This window comes from Hemiscyllium ocellatum, chromosome 32 (genome assembly GCF_020745735.1).
Source record: "Hemiscyllium ocellatum isolate sHemOce1 chromosome 32, sHemOce1.pat.X.cur, whole genome shotgun sequence".
Classification (NCBI taxonomy): Eukaryota; Metazoa; Chordata; class Chondrichthyes; order Orectolobiformes; family Hemiscylliidae; genus Hemiscyllium; species Hemiscyllium ocellatum.
The window spans coordinates 38,903,465-38,924,185 of NC_083432.1; the positions used below are offsets into that span (position 1 = coordinate 38,903,465).

The 20,721-nt window shown below is 41.0% G+C and overlaps 1 protein-coding gene across 2 annotated transcripts; it reads left to right on the plus strand.

Annotated features, from left to right (window-relative positions):
* The first annotated feature begins 410 nt into the window (after nt 1-410).
* msl1a (MSL complex subunit 1a) lies at nt 411-18,237 on the plus strand. 2 transcript variants are annotated; one of them, XM_060848772.1, is made up of 8 exons: nt 411-1,219; nt 5,032-5,258; nt 6,686-7,065; nt 9,086-9,150; nt 13,354-13,421; nt 15,006-15,130; nt 15,351-15,423; nt 16,860-18,237. In XM_060848772.1, exons 1-8 carry the CDS (start codon nt 674-676, stop codon nt 16,948-16,950), a joined length of 1,575 nt encoding a protein of 524 aa, XP_060704755.1. In that variant the 5' UTR covers nt 411-673; the 3' UTR covers nt 16,951-18,237. The 2 variants fall into 2 exon arrangements, with proteins under 2 accessions (XP_060704755.1, XP_060704756.1); XM_060848773.1 differs by lacking the exon at nt 411-1,219 and adding an exon at nt 1,569-1,761.
* The last annotated feature ends 2,484 nt before the right edge of the window (nt 18,238-20,721 follow it).

Here is a 20,721-nt window from a genome sequence, read left to right on the forward strand (position 1 = left end):
GGTTCTCTCATTGTCCTGGAAGGGGAGTGAGAGAGAGTATCCCCTGCTCCCCTGAACAGCTGATATTTGAGGGTCCCTCCCCTCTCCTAGGCAACTATTGAGTGTGAGGGTCCTTCCCCTTTCCTGTACAAGTAATGAGTGTGAGGGTTCCTCACTGTCCTGACTGGGAAGTGAGTGTGAAGATTCCCCACTCTCCTGGACAGGGATTGAGGGGGCGTCTTGCACTCTCCTAGTCAACCTGAGGGTTCCTCACTGTCCTGGATGATGAATGAGTGAGGGTTCCTCCTGGAGTCACTTCCTCTCACGTGGTCAGTGCGTGCGGGTGACGCTAGGACAGGGCGGCGCCTGCGCGGTGCCGGGCCCTGGGGTGGGGGATGGGAGGGAGGGGGGACATTGAGGGGAGGTGGGGGGGAAAAGAGAGAGAAACAAAACAAACCGGGAGGGTCCGGGCCACAACCAGCACAGAACAGACACCGCTGAATGAATGATACCCATTAACAATAAAAGAGCAGACACTGAACTCAAGCGGCCGGGCCGCAGTATCCGAGCCGCGCCCCGGCTTCCCAGCCTCCTGTGAGGGGAGATCGGCCGCCGAAGGAAAGCAGCCGCCCGCCGGGCAGGGAGCGAGCCTCCGCCAGGAGCGGGCGGCGGCCGGCTCCACCCCCGGCAGGCCATGACCATGAAGCCGGGTTTACTGAAGCAACCGGGCGGGATGGCGGAGGCCGAGAAGCGGGCGGCGGCGGCGGATTACTCGATGGCGGCGACCCAGGAGCTCGGCGGCGGGGAAGCGGGAGGAGAGACGCTCCGGTGCGACGGCGACGCGGCTCCTCCCAAAGGCGGCCGAGGCCGGATGAACGGCGCCGAGGCCAAGGCGGCCAAAGGGAGCCGAGGGGCTGGAGCGGGGGCGGCCTGGGGCCGAGGGGGTGCAGCCTTGGTCCCCGCCGGGGACGGGGTGGGCCGCGGCGGCGGAGGAGGAGGCGGGGGGCCCGGCGATGGCGCCGCGCCTTTGTCCGGCCTGGAGGCCTTGCACTGGGGGAAGCTGAAGAAGCAGCAGCAGGTCCAGCAGCCGCCATCGTCTCAGCCCCAGGGCCCGGGCCCCAGTCAGAGCGCCCGCCTCAAACAGATCGTCCTCCTGCAACTCGACCTGATCGAGCAGCAACAACAACAACTCCAGCTGAAGGAGAGGGAGATCGATGAGCTGAAGGCCGAGAAAGAGACGGTGAGGAGGGGAAAAAAGTAGGGAGGGGGGTGTGGGGGGAAAAAAATAAAATGGCGGAGGCGCATTAAAATGCCCGGTGATAACAATGACGGGCGGTTCGGTGCCGGGGCTTCGGGCCACCATCTTAGAGGGTGTAAAATGGCGTCCGGCCCTGGCTGCCGCGGGTCCCGCCGGGAGTTGTAGTCTTTGGGCCACCCCCACTGACGTTGGGTGATTGCTGCCTGACGTCACGGCTAGGACTACACCTCCCAAGCTCCCTTCCCACTCCCCCGCGGTCCCACCCGGCGAAGCCGAGCGACAAAACCGGACGGTCAGGCCGTCGCGCGTCAATGACGTCACCAGCCCTCAGCCTTCCTGCCTGGCCTATAATTTAAAGTCTTTGGGGGAAAGAAAGCTCCATTTCTTTCTTTTAGACCCAGATGAAAGGGCGGCTTCAGATGCTACATTTCTGCACATATGTTTCTCTCTATAGATCTTAATTAGCACTGCCCATGGTGCTCTTCAGTATTTTTGCCATTTACAGAGATGCCTCATATGTACAAGTATGTTGCTTCAGCTGTTGTGTTTGAAAATTGAACAATACTGATTGATTTGTGTTCCAGTCATCCATAAACATGGAACACTTTTTTGTTGTATTGCCTATTTTGCAATAGAGTATTTGGAGTGATTTAGTCCACCAGACCTGGCTACATTTATTTCTAAGGAATAAATATGGGTACAAGTACAGTGTGTTGTCAGCAGTGTAATTTATCACAATGCTATTGTGTTCACTGACAGTAAGTCTTATTTTAGCAATTTGACATTTTATATAATTGCTCTCTAAGGTGTAATATTTGTCCTTCATGCCTTTCTCTCAAATGTCAACCTTGTCTTAATACCATTTTCGGTTTCATTTCAATTAAATCCCAGCAGATCTGTCTAAGGGGTTCCTTAGAAATCTGCTTTGTGCTCAAAAATATCAGTAATGGATGTTGTCTGTTGGTTTAGCAAAATTTTAAAATTAAAGGACATTGCGTTTGTTAAATTGTTAATCCTAAATTCTGAGAATTCTTAGTAATTCTGCTTCTTAAAGGAAAGGCATTCAGGCTGATCTTGAAGCCTTTCATTAGTGGCCTGAGTAGGTTTGAAACTTATGTACTAATTATTGTAATGCACATTCATAATGAGATTGTGTGGTGAACAAGTATTAGTATCAGCTTTTTCAGAAAGTTTTAATCACGGAGGTTAAGATATAATTCGTACGCTATTTTAGGTGAGAATATTGGAATTAAGTAAGTAATGTGGAATTATCATAATTCATATGGCCGTTCGGATTTTTTCTCCACAATTGTGCATGTTGCTGGAAAAGTGAATTACCTCTACCTACATTACACAATTGAACATCCCTTTTTATATGTCAATTTGACAGGAGATAAAATGGACACCAAACAGGGTTGTTAGGTTAAATATTAATTTGTGTTCCAATTCAACACTGCTTAATGGGGTGAAATCATTTATTCCTGCTTTTCTTTTTTGCAATGATTTTGTGCTTAGAGTCTCATTCCTTTTCTTGGATTGGTTAATAGGAGGGATGTAACTGCACTGGAGGGAGTGTATAGGAGATTTACCAGGATGTTGCGTAGGCTAGAAAGTTTTAATTATGAAGAGATTGGATAGACTGGGGTTGTTTTCCTTGGTGCATAGGAGATTGAGTGGGGACATGATTTGATTCTTTATGAAATACAAGGGGCACACGCAGAGAAGGCGGGAAGGAACATTTCCCCTTGTTGGCTGCATAAATGTAAAGAAGCAGGGAGTTTAGAGGGGATGTGAAGAAATTTATTTTCACCGTGTGGTGGGAATCTGGAACTCACTGCCTGTAAAGGTAATAGAGGTAGAAACCCTCATTATTTAAAATGTATTTAGATGTACTCTTGTGATGCCAAGACTTACAAAACTATCGGCGAAGTGCTGGAAATGGGATTAGAATATAATCAGGTGATTGATTTTGATCAGTGCGGACTCGACGGTTTGAAAGGCCTTTTCCTGTGCTGTAGACTCTTTGACTCTGAACAGACCATAGCTCAAAAGTCACATATTTTGAAACTTAGGCTCAAATGCTCAATAGAACCTTGAATCAAATATGTGTGATCTCTTTGCACTTGCTGAATGCAAAACAAACTTTAGCAAGATAATTAAAAGAAAACAAGTGTTATGTGCTTTTTATCTTTCCAGGAGGAATATCACATAAGTATTGCATGTTAGTAGGAACATACACTTTTGGAAAAATCCAATTAGATTTATCAGTTGAAGTATCAACATCACCTATGAAATGTATTTGCCTTACTTTTTGATGAAGTTTAAAATCTCTCAACACCAGGATGTAGTCCAGCTGGTTTATTTGGAAGCACTAGCTTTCAAAGGGCTGTCTGCAACCACCTGAAGGAGCAGTTCTTCGAGAGCTAGTGCTTCCAAATAAACCAGTGGGACACTAACCTGGTGTTGTGAGATTTTTTTTAGCTTTGTCCACCCCAGTCCAACACTGGCAACTCCAAATAAATTATGAATGAAGAGGAAGGATTTGTTTGTTAAGGGCTTGAGCACTTTTCCCATGGATTAAGTGTACTGTGAAAGGAAATAGCCTGGTGAATATTTTGTAATAATTTGCATTTATTTACTTTTCTAAAGCTGACCACAATATACTGCAGCATTATATTTACAGGTTCTATCTGAACCAGCAGTACTGGTTTCCTATAAGGCTTAAAAATGAGCAAATGAAAAGCTGTATGTTGCACTTGCAATATCTCAAGAACGCAGTCCCCAGCAGCAGAAATTCAGTCTATATTAGAACTCCAGTGTTTAAAAATTTTTTGTATACTTTTCAATTGTCATGCCTATGAAATGGCTAATTGCAGGTGGTGCAAGCTATTGCAATACTTGTAGCTGATTGCTGTGTGCTAGTTGTACAAAACTGAAAAAGATCCTGACTTTTAACATGAAAAACAATAGCAGAGGGTAGGCGATAAACAGCCATTTTGTATCTTAATCTTTGTATAATGCTGCTTTAGCTGTTAAATTTGTTTAGTATAAAATGAAAAAGCGCTGAAAATCTAGACTAAAACAGAAAATGATGAGTATTCAGATGATACTTATTTATCAGAATTTCCTGTCAAGCTTAAACATAATGGATGAATATACCAAATTATAATGAAAATTAGTACAATTATATAGATATGGTTTTGTTAGTGAAGACTAAATGGCGACACCATTGGTGGGAGGATGCAAGTTCAGCTTAATATGTTTACATAAGCAGTTTCAGTATTAACTGTGTATACTATATAGAAGTTTTTAGATTAGATTATTTACAGTGTGGAAACAGGCCTTTTGGCCAACAAGTCCACACTGACCCTTCGACGAGCAACCCACCTAGAACCATTCCCCTACATTTACCCATTCACCTAACATTCACCTAACCTGCACATTTTTGGACTGTGGGAGGAAACTGGAGCACCTGGAGGAAACCCACTCAGACACTGGGAGAACGTGCAAACAGACAATTGCCTGAGGCAGGAATTGAACCCAGTCTGGCGCTGTGAGGCAGCAGTGCTAACCACCGTGCCACCCTTTCTCCAGAAATATGAAAGTAATGGGGTTGAGTTACATATATACTCCGAGTTGCTTCACTTCTTAGCCCTGTAATTCTGCTTCACCTAAAGGCTTGATTTTGATAAACTGTGTGCAATCCTAAGGACGGTATCGGGTCATATTAGAAGCTCTTGTTTTAAAATACCAGGCAGTTCGGATCATATTTTTAAAAGATATTTTGTGCACAGCTTCTGGCTCGTCTTGAGCGCATGGAAAGGAGGATGCAGCTGGTGAAAAAAGAGAATGAAAAGGACAAGCACCGATTTGTTCAAACAGTGGATGGGACAGAGGAGAAAAATGCAACAGAAGTGGAGAAGATCCAGCCAGAGCATCAACAAATCACCACCCCTGAACAATCGCTTGTTCAGGCACAGGGCAATAGAACAGAAACACACTCTGGGAAGGGTTACAAAAGGTACTCTGAATTTTGTGGGTTAACTCCAGAATTTAATTTAGTTTCAATCAAGGTAGTATGGAGCTGCTAGTAGATCATTTGTAGTTTGTAGCAAATGGTGGGAGTATTCCTCCCCAGCCCCTCCACCAAATTTGTGAAATGCTCATTATGGGTTACAAGAAGGAAAATATGTTGTAACAATATTGAGAATATAACACTCAACTGTAAATATAAAATGTCTGATTCCTGGCTGTTCAGTATTGCAAAAAATGCAGCAATTATTAACTACAACAGTGGTGTAATTCATGATTTAATTTCCATAAAGACAGCTTGCTTTAGTCTGGGATTAGAAAATTTACATTAAAGTAATTTTTACCTGTTTCGGATGAAGATTTCCCTAAGTATTTTAAAGTGAACTAAGCATTGATTTCAATTGTGATGGGAGAGGCGATTGAAATAAACACAAGCAATTCAAATAGGAAGGTAAAGTGAAAATATATCTTTTGGATCTAAAAGCCTTTGTTGGACCAGAATTTAACATTCCCCTCTCCTCGGCAGGACAGTGCTTGGGGTTTTGTGGATTTTTCTCTCAAATTGCCACATCTCAGTTTTTAATCAGGCATGAATATAAGTCATGTAGTCTTTTGGCATTTGACTTTGTTACTTAGTGTGCCTATTCTTCCCTCTTACCTGTGCTGGCTGGCCATAATATCTTAAGGAAAGATATAAACAAATGGTCAAGAGAAAACAATCTCATGTTGATTTCTCTACTACTTCAGGTAGAATATCTCAACAGTGAAGCTTACACTTAGTCAAATTCACCATGTGGTCAGTGGTGTAGAATTTCACTAGGTGATCCAAGCAGTTAGGAGTAAGGGATCTCATTAACAGTGCTAATAGATTATTGTTACCAACGTGGATTCTTGCCAGTTTGTCCAAAATTGCAATATGCAAAGCCATTACAGTGGATACAAATTCACACTTTCAATTTGCCATTTGTAAAAATTGTGTTATCGTTTTGGGGTTTTTCACCTTTTGCTTTTCTCCCCTCAGCACAAACATTGGAACCCCTGAGACATACTGTATATTTGGTAAAATGCATCATTGCTCTCTCTTGAATCTATTGACACACCTTTTACTGCACAACCTCACTATAAGACAAGAAAAAATAATTGCTATAACGAACTTTTAAGCAAATAGAAATTTCTTTCTCTTCCTCAACAATGATTACGGAATAGGAGTTTTTGTTAGTCGTCCTGACTTTCTAAAAATAAAACCTTTAAGTTATCTCAAAAATGTGACTTAAAACAAGTTCTCGGATTTAGATATTAATGAACCGAAACCTACAACCCATTCTTAAAAAATCGCTGTCCTGTCTTATGGATTTATATACAGCATAGACCTTGGTAACTGTTTTATAAAACCAATCTAATTCTGATTGTATTCAGGAAATCTGCACTAGGAATAACGGAAAGAAAAGCACCAGTAAAAAAGCTTGCAGCTGAATTTTCAAGAGTACGGACAAAACTGGTCAAATCTTCTCCACAGCGACAGACGTCGAGCAGCCCGTTGCCCGACAAAGTCTCGAAACGGGAACTGCGAAGTAAAGAAACTCCAGAGAAATCCAAATCTCAGACTGAGGGTGTCTACAAACCTTCAACCATATTAAAGACTCCAGGTCTGCCCACCAGCAAAGATCAGCCTGTTTCTAATGACATAGAAGAGGAGCCATATCTCTGCACCACTGAGATGTACCTGTGTCGGTGGCACCACCGGCCACCCTCTCCACTACGAGAACCTTCACCAAAGAAGGAAGAAACTGTAGCAAGTTAGTATAAAGAGCGTGGCAATCTAGAGGCCTTAACACCTTCAATAAATGACCTGATAATGAGGGGAAAGATTCAGATTTTTAAGTAGGTGGCTCTTTTAGGCATTGGCTAAGTCATTCCAGAACAGAATGGTGAGGTATGGTTCAGATTTGTTTTTTGATATGGTTTGTTAATCTCTTTCATTTACATGTACTATGTTATAGAAGTATGTCAACTATCACAGTGCAAGGCAATAGAGAAAGGCCTTGCAGTATATCATTATCTTTATTGTGTAATTTGGTAGGTTGTAACAGAAGTCTCTAGTCTTGTACTTAAAGAATCAGAAATCATCATTCTAGCTCAAGTGTCAAAGGTTGGTTAGTATAACCTCACTTTGTGTTTTCATTCCCCTCCATGTCTTTGAAGGTTTTGACGTGGTACCAAGATCACCAAGTGGGTACCTTTCCCAAATGGTCTGTTGTGCATCAAATGAACTCCACATTCAAAAGTGGGATGCAGTGATTGTCAGTGGGCTGTCTGGTGTATTGCCGAGACAAGTCCTGTCAGTCCTTGACTTTCACCCCTTGTGGATAGCTACCACAAATGTCAATCCCAACTTTTTCAAGTTACCTTTTCCCCTCACTCCCAAACCTATTCAGTTCTGACTGCAGCAGATGCTGGAAGCCAGATTCTAGATTAGAGTGGTGCTGGAAAAGCACAGCAGTTCAGGCAGCATCCTCAGATGCTGCGTGAACTGCTGTGCTTTTCCAGCACCACTCTAATCTAGAAGATGGAGGTTTGAGCTGACAGCTTTGTTGCTATAAGTTGCTCAATTATCTATGGAGAAAAATTCTGTGTGCTGTTAGGTGAACTGAAACAATTAAAGAAAATAGTTTACTTGCACGTGCAGAAAGCATCCAGATAGAATGCAAGAGAATATTGGGCAGATCTAGCGAATCCACTCACCACCGTAGAGGTAATGCTGCCAACTTAAAACTACAAAGTTTGTAGCATTATTTTTCTGGGGAGGTGTAGAGGGAAGTGCAAATCCCAACAGAAAGTAGAAAAGCATTTGCTGTTGCTTGTATATAAAATAAAGAACACTCAATGCTGAAGTTCTGAAACACAAACAGGAATTGTTGGAGAAATTTAGCAGTTTCAGCTGCATCTATGGAGAGAGAAATAGAGTTAACATTTAGTCCAGTGACACTTTAGATCTTTGAAGTCACTGGACTTGAAACATTAACTCTGCGTTCTCTCCAGTGATGCTGTCAAGCTTGCTGAGTTTCTCCAGCAATTTGCTTTTATTACTGTTGCTTATGCATTGTTCCCAGATATACAGAATTTACCCAATTCACACAGCAATTTGACTTTTCGGGGCCGTAAAAGCTGGAACCCAATTCTGTTTTCTGCTTTGGAAAAGATAGAGTTATTGTGCACACAGAGTGATGTTTCCCAGCCTTCAGCCACCAGTGTGATTTTTGAATCATAAACTTCAAGCAGATTGAGTGAGTCCAACAGACCCCCTTCTCAGTTTGAAAGCTTACTGTGTTTCACGGAAACAGAGGCAGAACGTTCTTACCTTGTTTCGTTATCAAAGGTGATACTGAAAGTGGAGTTGAGCATTAACAAATTAGCCATGATCCTCATTGAGCTCACTCAAAGGGCCGAATGGCTTGTTTCTGCTCCAATGTCCTATGGTCTTAGCCATATGTTTTGTTTTAGAATCTATATTAGTGAAACAAAAATGCTGGAATACTGTCTTTGAATAAACTGAAAGAGTAAGAGGTGGGTGAAATTGATGCACAGGATGACCTATCACCAGCATTCCTGATTTTTGTGAGCTAGGGCATGTTTCTTTGTGCGGGTTAGCGGTGTGATCAAATTCAGGAAGTATTGTGGTTTGAATAATGTCCCATTCTATAAAGTATCAGCCGTGCTGATAGAGTTAAGCTTCTCCAAGTCCTGGAGTGAACTGTTTAGAAACAGACATTTAAACCTGGTCTTTTTTTTGTTTCCTTAAATCTTGTTTCTTTATAGTTCCATCCTGGAAGGAACACTCGGCGGAACCCCTCCTAAACCTGCAACCTGATGAAATCATTGAGGTATAGCAACAAAATGTGGGAGCGTCTATTGGTGATTTTGTGTTTTGGTTCCTTCATGACTGATTATCGTAGTTTATCTCAAGCGCTGCCCTATGCTGAATTGCCTGACATAAACCGGACCTGGTTCTGGTTGGTCATTATACCTCGGGGTTGCTGCATTCTGCATCTTCTTGCTACCCTTAATGAATGGTTTTGATCAGTCAGGAAGTGCAAATGTTGACAGCATTCTAAACACCTCTTTGGGAATGTAGGTTGCATGGTGACCATTTGAGAATGGGAAAAGGATAAAAATTGATATTGAAATACAGAAATATTGCTCCTGGTCAGGATTTTCTGAGGCAGTGTTTTTTGTGCTGAAGGGGAGGAAAAGGGCAGCTGAATTGCGCAAGTGTTAGTATTGTTTCTGTTTTTGTATAGATCGGAATACTACAAGTAACCCTCTCTAAGACTCCCTCACTTAAAAGTTGTTAATTTAAATTGAAAATTAGAGTTTTTGGAAAAATAAATGCAATTTTGAAACAGCTTAAAAACTTAAGGTTAATTTCTGACAGAAATATAATAATAAAATAGTTGTACTGGCCAGTGTACCTTTGATCGTAACTTTAGGAGTAGCTCTGCTACTTCTCTCCCTAGCTTTGAGCATTAGTACATGCAGAGTCACTTCCTCTGCTGTGGTGTCCACTGCTTTCCTAATTTCCAACCATGAACCACGTAATGTAAAGAGCAGTGAAGAAGTTTAATTAAAGCATGTTGGGCAGTTTGCTATTTACAAGAGGGGTAACAGCAACCTCTTTTTAGGCTTGTGATAGCACAACTTTATTCTCATCATCTTCCTTCATAAATGCAATGATCTCAAATTAAAAGGTGGCTGCTGCATCTGAGTGAGGTGACTAACTGCAGACACTCCACCATTTTAGTGACTCTGGGAGGTGAGGCTGACTGTTGGCAGTCTTTAATGTATCCATTATCCAGTGGCCATATGAATGGAAAGCAGGCACTGTCTTTGGGAATGTACCTGGTTGCCATGGTACAGGTTTTAACTCTGCACTGAGGTGTTTTTCTCATTTTTTCATTCCAGTGTTTGCAACATAATGCAAAGTACATTTTCACTGTGAAATGTACGAAATCGCATTATTTTGATATGGTGCATGATATCATAACTTGACACAGAGTGAAGTCATGTTATGTAATGAAAGTGGAGTTTTGGGTGGATTCCTGAAATTAGCAGTGAACAATGTTCAGGTCCATGATACTTGTGTAATGTTGCAATGCAACAGAATCGGTCGCCTGGTAGTGAAGGAATTCTATTTACACGGATAACTAGGAGAACCTCTAGTGGCAGGAATATGCTGCTACAACATTACAACATGACATAAGAAATATCCTTGAGGTAAAATGTCTGCTGTTGTAAAAACAATAAAACCAGTCCCTTTCAGGATGTCTCATTTCCCTTTGGCTAGACAAACGCTAAATGAATATATCACTTTATTTTCCAGTGAAAATGGAGTAACATTCCTTTTAAACTTTGTTAAATGTTACTGTACCTGATGATTTTAATGTTTTAACCTAGACTTCAAGCATACAGATTATAAAGAGTCCTTCAGCAGAAGGTGTCACTTTTCTCATTGTTTCTTGATTGTAATATGATAGCCGTGGGTTGCTTACGCTCAGAAGTTGAGAATTAAGCTTTTTTTCCCCACAGAACTGCAGTGCTTTATGGGAATTATAGAATTCTTGTGTGGAAACAGGCCCTTTGGCCCAACAAGTCCATACCAACCTTCCAAAGAGTAACCTTCCCAGACCTGCTCCCTTACATTTACCCCTGACTAATGCACCTAACCTAGAAATCCCTGAACACTATGGGCAATTTAGCATGACCGATCCACCTAACCTACACAGCTTTGGACTGTGGGAGGAATATGGAGCACCCATTAGAAGCTCATGCAGACACTGGGAGAATGTGCAAACTCCACACAGATAGTCGCCCAAGGCTAGAATCAAACCCCAGTCCCTGGTGCTGAGGGGCAGCTGTGCTAACCACTGAGCCACTGTGCCACTCTTTGGGTGATCCCTGTCCAGAAATCATTGGAATCTCCTCACTGCCGGACGCGAAGGGAATCAGCCATATCCAACTGTTCCAGGATGAAATCCCATTGCTAGCAGCTGGTATGAGTAGAATTTCTTCAGAAGGAGAATAATATTTTTGTCAATCTCTCAATTTTTCCTTTTGTCATGTCTTTCAACTTGAACAAAGAACTTTGACGGTACTTCAGAAATCATATTGTTTTCTGCAGTTTATGGTAGAAAACCTGTATTGACATCAAAGTATATCTTTTTTTTATTTGAAGTATCTGGATCAGTTCTATCAGATAAAACACCATTTGGTTAAAAAATGAACTTCATACAGAGTTGATTTTAAGAAGTGGAGTTGGAAAGGCACAGCAGGTCAGGCAACATTGCAGAAACGGGAAAGTTGATGTTTTGGGTCAGGACCTTTCTGCAGTCCTCATTATCTCCATGAATGTCATACATTTAAACTTCATACTTTTTTTTATTTAAAACAAAAAGGGGAAAGCATAGGTAATCTTACTGGGTGCACTTTTCAGATTGTGCTTTTTGAGATCAAAAGGTCAGTTTTAGGAACAATTAACAGATGTTTCTAATAATGCAGGAGTGCTCCAGATCTCTGATTCATACTGAAAGCATCGATCATTACCTTTCAGTGCCAACATTGAACTCAATAGTTTGTTAGTGTTATTTTCAGCAGCAGATACTGGACCTTTCTTTGGCTTCATTACCAGCTGAAGTGTTCCTGTAAAGTATAGTACAAGGTACAGCACGTGGAACTGTGGTGTCATAAAGTCCTGAACTTGCTGATGTTTGACCAGGAATTAAGTACTGTAATGTTAGTAATCTGTGTGCCTTTCAGCCAAGACATTTAGTAATTATAACTTTCTTCAGGATAATTAGTTCTTTTTTGCAGAGCCACCACATTGGTGTGTGATGCCTGAGATGACAACTCGTTGGTTTCCAAAGCCTTGGTTGCAAATATGACTTTGTCTATAGTCATCTACAGTGGCAAATGATTTTTTTTGTTTCTTTCACCCACAACCATGCACTGTTCTCACCTTTCTCCAAAAGTCAATGAATCCATCATTGGGGTACATTTGCACAGACAGTGCCTGCTTTCCCTGTCCAAAACGGATGCTTCATTATGAATGCCAGATGGCTGTCCAACAATGTATCTCTCCACAGGTCTATCCTTGCCTGATCTCTCCAAAGGTGTGACTATACAGAAGTAAAGAACTGGAATGCTCAGATGAAATTCTGTAATGAAGTATAATTTGAGGGAGATTAACTAAATGTCATTTCAATTTTTGTTTTTAAATTGAAATGAAAATCAACAATCTTCAAATATTGTTGCCTGGGAGTCTCTGAAACCTTCTATTTTAGAGAAACTGCATAGCAGCACGGTTAGCACTGCTGCCTCACAGTGCCAGAGACCTGGGTTCAATTCCCGTCTCTGTACAAACTCCACACAGACAGTTGCCTTTCTCCCCGAGTCTGCGTGGGTTTCCTCCGGGTGATCCAGTTTCCCCTCTCAGTCCAAAAATGTGCAGGTTAGGTGAATTGGCCATGCTAAATTGCCCGTAGTGTTAGGTGAAGGCGTAAATGTAGGGGAATGGGTCTGGGTGTGTTGCTCTTCGGAGGGTCGATGTGGACTTGTTGGGCCAAAGGGCCTGTTTCCACACTAATCTAATCAAACCTGTGACTGAAATATTCAGAGTTGAATGTGAGAAGAAATGATTTGGCTACTGGCTCATTGTGAAGCTGACTATAGAAATCGGAAATGATAAAACATCAAATATTATAGTTAGTCCTGGAATTGAAACACTTGTGATATTTGTGTGCGCGCAGTGAATGGAAATTTAACTAAATGCTAAAAACAACTAGTATCACCTCCTGTAAATGTCTGTTTGGATAGCAGTGATTGTTAATAGTAACACTTTCCATGCCAAGCAGATGTTCTTGTTACTTTGTTCTCTTCCGTCCCACCACCCAGGCTATATCCATAAAGAGTTTATCCACAGCCAACATGACTGCTATCACAACAGGCTGGTTCATTGGAATTGTATGGAAGACTGTGACTATTAACTGTTGTGCTTTAAAAGTGAAGTAGTTCACTAACTTTGTTTATTTTAGAACTTAGATGACTGTGTCTTTGCGAAACGACATGCAAAACTGGAGCTTGATGAGAAAAGAAGGAAAAGGTATTAACATCACATTGTACCTGAGAACTTGCTTTCAATAATAAAAGGAACATTGCTAATCTTAGGACCAGCTTTTATGTTTACTTAATTGAAGAAGTAATTCACATTCAGGCGATGTAGCAAAATTAAAGAGATTGACTAGCTAATGCCAATAAACTGGTTTTAATTGTTATCTGTCACAAACCTGACTGTGTATTGAAGCAGTACACCAGAGTTCAAGCCCCACTATTTTCAACCAGATTCCTTGGATTTCGGGTTAGTCTAGGGAGTGAATTCCATTATCTAGAAAACAGGAAAATGTCTATTTTCCATAAATGTTAATATAATTATGTGGCTTGGAACTTTGAAACATAATGTTTTTTAAAAATTGTAATAAAATACTTTTTGGAGAGCTTAAGGTTTTTTTTAGTACCACGTTATTTCTATGTCCATGCTGACCTTTAATCAGGAAAGCAGGATGCATAAGTCTGCACATTCTGGTGTTAAGTGCAGTATTCACTCAAAGACTGAAGGTGTGCTTTAAGAGGCAGGGTGATGCCTATTTTCTCTCAGGCAGATAACATTCTTATCCTACTGACATGAAATACTTTCCAATTGTGAGACGCACAGTCTAAAGGTTTGGCTGAGAACTAGTACACTTGTCCACTGGGGATAAGGGAAAGCCCTAATTCTAATGTCCTACTTATCAAAGTGGTTCCAGAGAAGGTTATTTCCACACACTTAAAGGGACTTTGAATCCAACATGTGAGCAATTTGTCATTCCAAAAAAACAATGTTTGGAATATTTGTATTAAGAATGACATTGTAAATTGCAATCTTTAAAAATTTACCTGTACAACTATTAGTCGTCATAGTTCAGTGGATTTTAGAGATTTCAATATTGCAAAAAGTCAAAGAAATTTGATGTTCAACATCTGGAATGTACTAGGAAAAGTGAGAGTTAATTTTATTTGAGCATGATCTGGCTAGCCCATTTAATTGTTTGAGATTTTTAAATTAGTATTTCAGCACTGCTGTTATAGCCTGGATTTTAATGATAGCTCTATAATCTAAAGGAATGATCTGTCTTGTTGCTAGATGGAATGTAGCTTTCTGGGATTGTCCTCCAGGACAGAGGGGAAAGATATAAAAGAGACCTAAGGGGCAACTTTTTCACACAGAGGGTGGTACGTGTATGGAATGAGCTGCCAGAGGAAGAGACTAGTACAATTGCAACATTTAAAAGACATTTTGGATAGGTATATGAATAGGAAGGATTTGGAGGGATATGGGCCGGGTGCTGGCAGGTGGGACTAGATTGGGTTGGGATATCTGGTTGGCATGGATGGGTTGGACCGAAGGGTCTGTTTCCATGCTGTACATCTCTATGACTCTATCTGTAACTCAGCAGCTGCTACTATTAATTTTTCTGATTGTGTATCTGTCAAGGCCTATAGTTGTTTCCTGGCACTGGTGATGTGGAATTTATCCGACAGTGTAAGTAGGGAAAATTTCAGTGTCGGGTCAGCAGGACATTGTGGAGCTACTTTCATTAAAATTGTGTGGCCTTCTGATGATATCTGTAACCTCTATTGTTTTTTTTAGGTGGGACATTCAGCGGATCAGGGAACAAAGGCTGCTACAACGTTTGCAACTGCGCATGTATAAAAAGAAAGGAATTCCGGAATCGGAGCCAGAAATCCTGTCCTTCTTTCCTGAACCCGACGATGGTAGGCTTAAATACGACGAAACCCAAGCAGCAATAGATAATAATTTTTGGATGCATTACAGAGAAAAACATTACAAATGGATCACTGGCTTCCAGTTCTGGGGATCAAAATCCTTATAAACCTTAAGGGTTCCTACCCCCAAAAAAGAACTGAAGTTTATATGAGGGATCCAAATTTCTCACGTAATAATAAGAATTTTTTTTTTCTCCTTACTTCATAGTGGAATCTCTTGTAATCACCCCATTTCTACCTGTCGTGGCTTTTGGGAGACCTCTACCTAAATTATCACAACAGTAAGTTTCTCATTGACATGCTGTAAATGTTCACTTAGTAGCCAGCATGATGGTTGAGTTATTTGTACACTGAAATATTGAATGTGCATTTTTATGATCAAGATTTAGAATAAAACACACTACTCTCGACCCCATGACATTGATCTCAACAACAACACCCCTACTGTGCTGTACAAGGGAACCTCAATTATCCAAAGGACACAGGCGGAGAGTATTTCACTCAGTTAATTGAACTGAGTGAAACATTGTTTAGCCAAACATCAGGCCCTTGCGATCTTGTTCGGATAATCCGAAATTTGGATAATCGAATGTTGGATAACCGAGGTTCCTCTGTATTGTAAATGTTTCTAGCCCTTGCACTAGCCACTCTGTGGGCTTCTATTAATGACAATGGCGTTTAATGGGGAACTGTGCTATGAGACTGCAATGGTTTGTACTTGGATTGGGAAAGCCCAAATCTATTTTGTATGATATTTGTTCTTTAAGAGAAGAGTCAGGAAATGAAATCCTGTAATTTTAGGAGAATCATGCTTAACAGAAAATACTGTAAAAAAAATTTTGCTGTTCAGATGTAAGATTGCAAGTAGTACAAAAACTAAGTATAACATATAAATAAAACTCTGGCAAAAACATATCAAACTAATCAAAAAAGCAAAGTTAAAGCTGATGTATCCAGGAAATCCTTCATTCATTTTGATCAATGTACAGAATGGAGTGGTAAGTAGAACGGTGGATGTAGAAAAATAGTCTCAAATCATTTTTAAAACGTTGGATGCGATCTTTCTTGTTGAATCAGGTTGACTGTCTAACTGGCCTCATTTATCTACATCTGTCTTGTGCATAGAAACAGTTCTTTTGAACATGTAAAATATCCCAGTTGTTTTGTCTTACTACTTTATAATGTAGTTGAACAGTCAAAAGGCATCAGTTGAATACTGTTAATGAAAAATGCTTTCAATATTTACAGTGTAGGAGCATATTGCAAATGCTGGAATCTGTATTGAAAACAACAAATGCTGGAGATCTCAGCAGGTCATACAGAATCCATTGGAAAGGACATAGATAACTCTGATGAAGAATCATCGAGACTTGAAACGTTAGCTTGCTCTCTCTCCATGGATGCTGTCTGACCTGCTGTGATCGCCAGTATTTGTTGTTTCAGTTTAAAATATACAAATTAACGGTTTCCGTACATTTTCCCCCTCATCCCGTATTAAATCACCTGGGTTCAGGCATCTCCTGCCTCCTGCATTAATGTTTTTTTGGGGCTGGTATTGGTGATCTGTGATTGTCTTTAGAGGTATTTGCTTCCAGAACGTGATGCCATTTGAAAATAAGTACCTCTCCTTTTCAGGAAAGGAGAAAAAAAAATACACTTGAAAATCCCAAAGTAAATCAGCCTGGGACTTACCTGTCATCCTCCTCCTCCTCCGCAGGAACTTTGAGTTACCATGGTTGGATGAACGCAGCAGATGCAGGATAGACATACAGAAGAAACAGACGCCACATCGAACATGTCGCAAATAGATGCTTTGGACAAAATGTTGACTTTTATGCTGCCGAGTTGCAAATTGTACTGCAAGCCAGCACTTGGGATACCAACTGGTAGAATACTCTGTGGGTTTTCTTAAGGACCACATGCCTGATCGATCTCATTCAGTGTTTATATTGATGTTTATAATTGATCGTCACTGTATCAATAACTGAATAGTCTCGTCTCTTGCCTTTATACTTTCGCTTCTCTTCCTGAAGTGAAATCAATTATTTTTCCTGTATTTGTCTGTTGAATTCAGACAGAGTTCTGGTCTGTTTTAGTTCATTCTGCAAATTTGACCATGTACAGAAAGATTTGACATCTTGTACAGCAATCTCGCACCTTTTTTTTAAGAAAAAGTTTGTGTTATGTAAAAAAAAAGTTGCAATCAGCTCTACTTCCTCAGAATTGGTTATTTGTGTTTCTTTTTCAGATAATACCTGCCCTAACAAGTTGATTTAAAACAACACATTAAAGAGATGGTATCCTGTTTGTCAGCTCTCAGAACCCATTGTTCAGACCTGAAAATTGCCAACATTCCTTATAGCCTGAGACAGTGTTGGCTAATTCACTGTGACAGACCACTGCTCCTTGCTGGGACTTGGGCTAGAAACTGAGTTAAGCAGAAGATGTAAATGTCTTTGTTCTCACAGTGGGTGATGTGCTGCCCTTTTCACTTGGAACCCATGGTGAGTTTCAGCCCAGCAAGAGAGAAAACAGAGGGGTCTTTTGGCCGACAAAGGAATAATATAGACTACAGAAAACCGGGTTTTTTTCACTGCTTGGATCTATTTGAATCCAGCCGAACACAAGGGGAATTTTCAAAGTGAAATTTAATTTTAAATGTTTAAGAATCCAGTAGATGTAAAATCATGAACAAACCTCAAGCAACAGCAATAAGAAAGGGAGAGTGGGGATCAATAGACCGTATTGTTCAAAGAGAGGAATGGACATTTCTAATGGTAGTGGCTTTCCCTGAGAAGACTGAAATTGTATTGAAAGAGGGAATACTTTGAATTATTGAGATTCCTGCTATACCCAACCTGTGGTTGAGTATCATCACTGGATGCTTAATGATATTTTTATTTTTCTCCTGAGCACTATCACCTTGCACATTATGAACACACGATTCCTGAAAAGGTAGGGTTTAGGTGAGCCTTCCAGGAAAATTTCTGTTTAGTTCAAGATCTATTTTAAAAGAGCCTCCAGTTTAAATGTTGTAACTTATGTTTTGGTGGATGCACAAATAAACATGGCAGGTAACTTCTGTACTCCTGTTACTTTCCTCGAGTAAGCTTGTTTCATACTTGCACAGAACTGTTTTATGTTTAGTATGTAGAATACTTTTAAATATCCTTGTGAGCTTGCCAGAAAAGCTATTGTTATCTTGGGTGACACAGTTGAAATCATCAGTAGTTCCTGCACTTTTCCAATATTTTCCTGAAAGTAATAATTAGGAAGGCGAACTTCTGTTTTTATACAGCGTACTGTATGTTCTCTGAGCATCCTGAACTGTTTCAGAGCTGGTATTTCTGTGTCATGACTGTTCATTTTATACAAAATAATTGTCTACCAGCAGTCAGTTTACCAGGCCTGTTTTATTGGTGTTGATCAAGGGAAGAACATTGGTCGTGCTAAATGCTCTGAAAAATATATGAGCAATCTTGTCTGCCTGTGTGGTCATGCACATCTCAGGAGGGAATTTATCATTGCTGGACTGCAACTAGTCTAGATAACTTTCTTTAGAGTCCTGCTATGACACATGCTCCTAGAACTTTCTGATTGAGGTGAGGGCCATCGCTGAGGTGCACTGCTTCTGATTAATTTGTTATTGCTCTTCTGTGAGCGTCACAGGCACTAGAGTAGCCATTTGTGTTAGCAGCTGGTGCGGGGATAGGTGGTGGACAACAACAACTTAGTTCAATCTCTAGACCCTCCTGTGCCATTTAATAAGGTCTTACCTGATATTATATCTCAGTTGCATATTCTGGCCCTATTCCCCAAATCCTCTAGGATCCAAAAAATTTAATCAACTTCTGTCTTGCCTGAACTCCAAGACTGAGTATCTATTCTCTTCTGGGCCTGAGAATTCCAAGGTTGTACTATCCTACTGAAGGAACTCCTCATCTCAGTATTAAATAGCCAACCCCTTGTCCCTAGACATTCTGGTTAGCAGAAACATCCTATCAGCATTACCCTGTTGAATCTTATGAATATTTAATATGTATCAATGAGGTCATCCATGAGAATGAAGCACTATTCAACTTGACCTCTCTTTGTGGACAGCTGTGTCCACAATCAATCCAGTGAGTTTCAGGAAGGGTCAGACCCTAGCCTCTAGCTTAAGTCAAATTTTATAGCCCTTAAAGTCTGTTCAGAGTTGGATTTTGACTCCGTGCCTTTGCAGATTGTGCAGCGGACTACTAACTAACCAAAGGAGCCTGTTGGGAGGAATACAGTCAACTGCTGGCCCTATTACTTGATGACGCAAAGTTATTGTAGGATGGGGTGGAAGATCTACGAGAATACTTCAATGAGAGGCTTGGTTGATTTTTTTTTATCATCTAGCAACACACTAACCTATCTTTTAAATCTAGGTTACTTAAAAACAGGGGCGCTCACTATGCTTTCCAGCACTTTTAATTTTATTTGAAATCATTTGGAAATAAATTCTGCTATGTGGCAAAATTAAAGATACTATACAGCAAAAATGCATAGAAAAATATGAAAAGAACAAATCCAGGGGAAGCAGCTGAGGTCCACCGGGACGAATCAATAATTCTGTTTATAGAAACATGACAGAGTCATTCTACCCAGAAACAGACCCAACTCGTCCACATATCCTAAATAAATCTAGTCCCATTTGCCAGCATTTGGCCCCTGTCCCTCTCAACCCTTCCTACTGATATTGCCTATCTAGGTGCCTCTTAAATGCTGTATTTGCAGCTTTGATCATCACGCCAATGGTACCAAAGTTTTGGTTTTAACAATCCTACCAAATACACAACCTCCCCCTCCCCCCAAAAAAATCACAAAACTGCAAGATTTCGGGACCTGATTTAATGAAGGGGTTTCAGAAAGTGGGGCGTACAGAGCAGGACGTAACTGTTCGATTTGATTTCAGCTGTGATTCAGTGCCCAGGCGCCCACTGCCTTCTTTATTCTGAGAAGCGCCCACGTCTTGCAGCAGGCTGCTGTAATTACTTGTTGGGAAAACAGGCGCATAAGACGCTGTCACCTCACATGCAGGGGCCACGTGTGAAGCAGCAATCTCAGGCTGTGCCTCTGAAAATGTTCTAACAGGAGAAGGGGGCGGGTGGTCAGCGCTCACCGCTCACACACACAAAGTTTCCTTAAAAGGCCCTTGTTTGCTAATGTCAAGTCATTGAGTGGCGCTATTATTGAGGGCAGTGTTTGAAATTCTTTAAGGAAACCCACGAAAAAAAAATGACCGAATGTGTACAAAGGCGAAAAAAAAAGCCACAGAAAGCGATTGAAATATAGAATGCTGACCTTCGTGCATTCCCTCAAGATTTTTTTCCCTTCCCCCAAAACTGGGCAACTCTCCTAAGAATGCTGCAAAATATTTCTTTTGATTATAGAGATTGCGGTTTTTATTTTTCTTTCTCTCGTGGTGGAAGTGAAACCTAGCGTTTAGCGGCTGGACTGCCTTTTATCATCAGCCCCCAGTTGCTACGATGTTGACGAGACTTTTTTATGCAAGTCACGCCAACAGTAGGTTAGCAGGAGCAGGGATCCGGCAG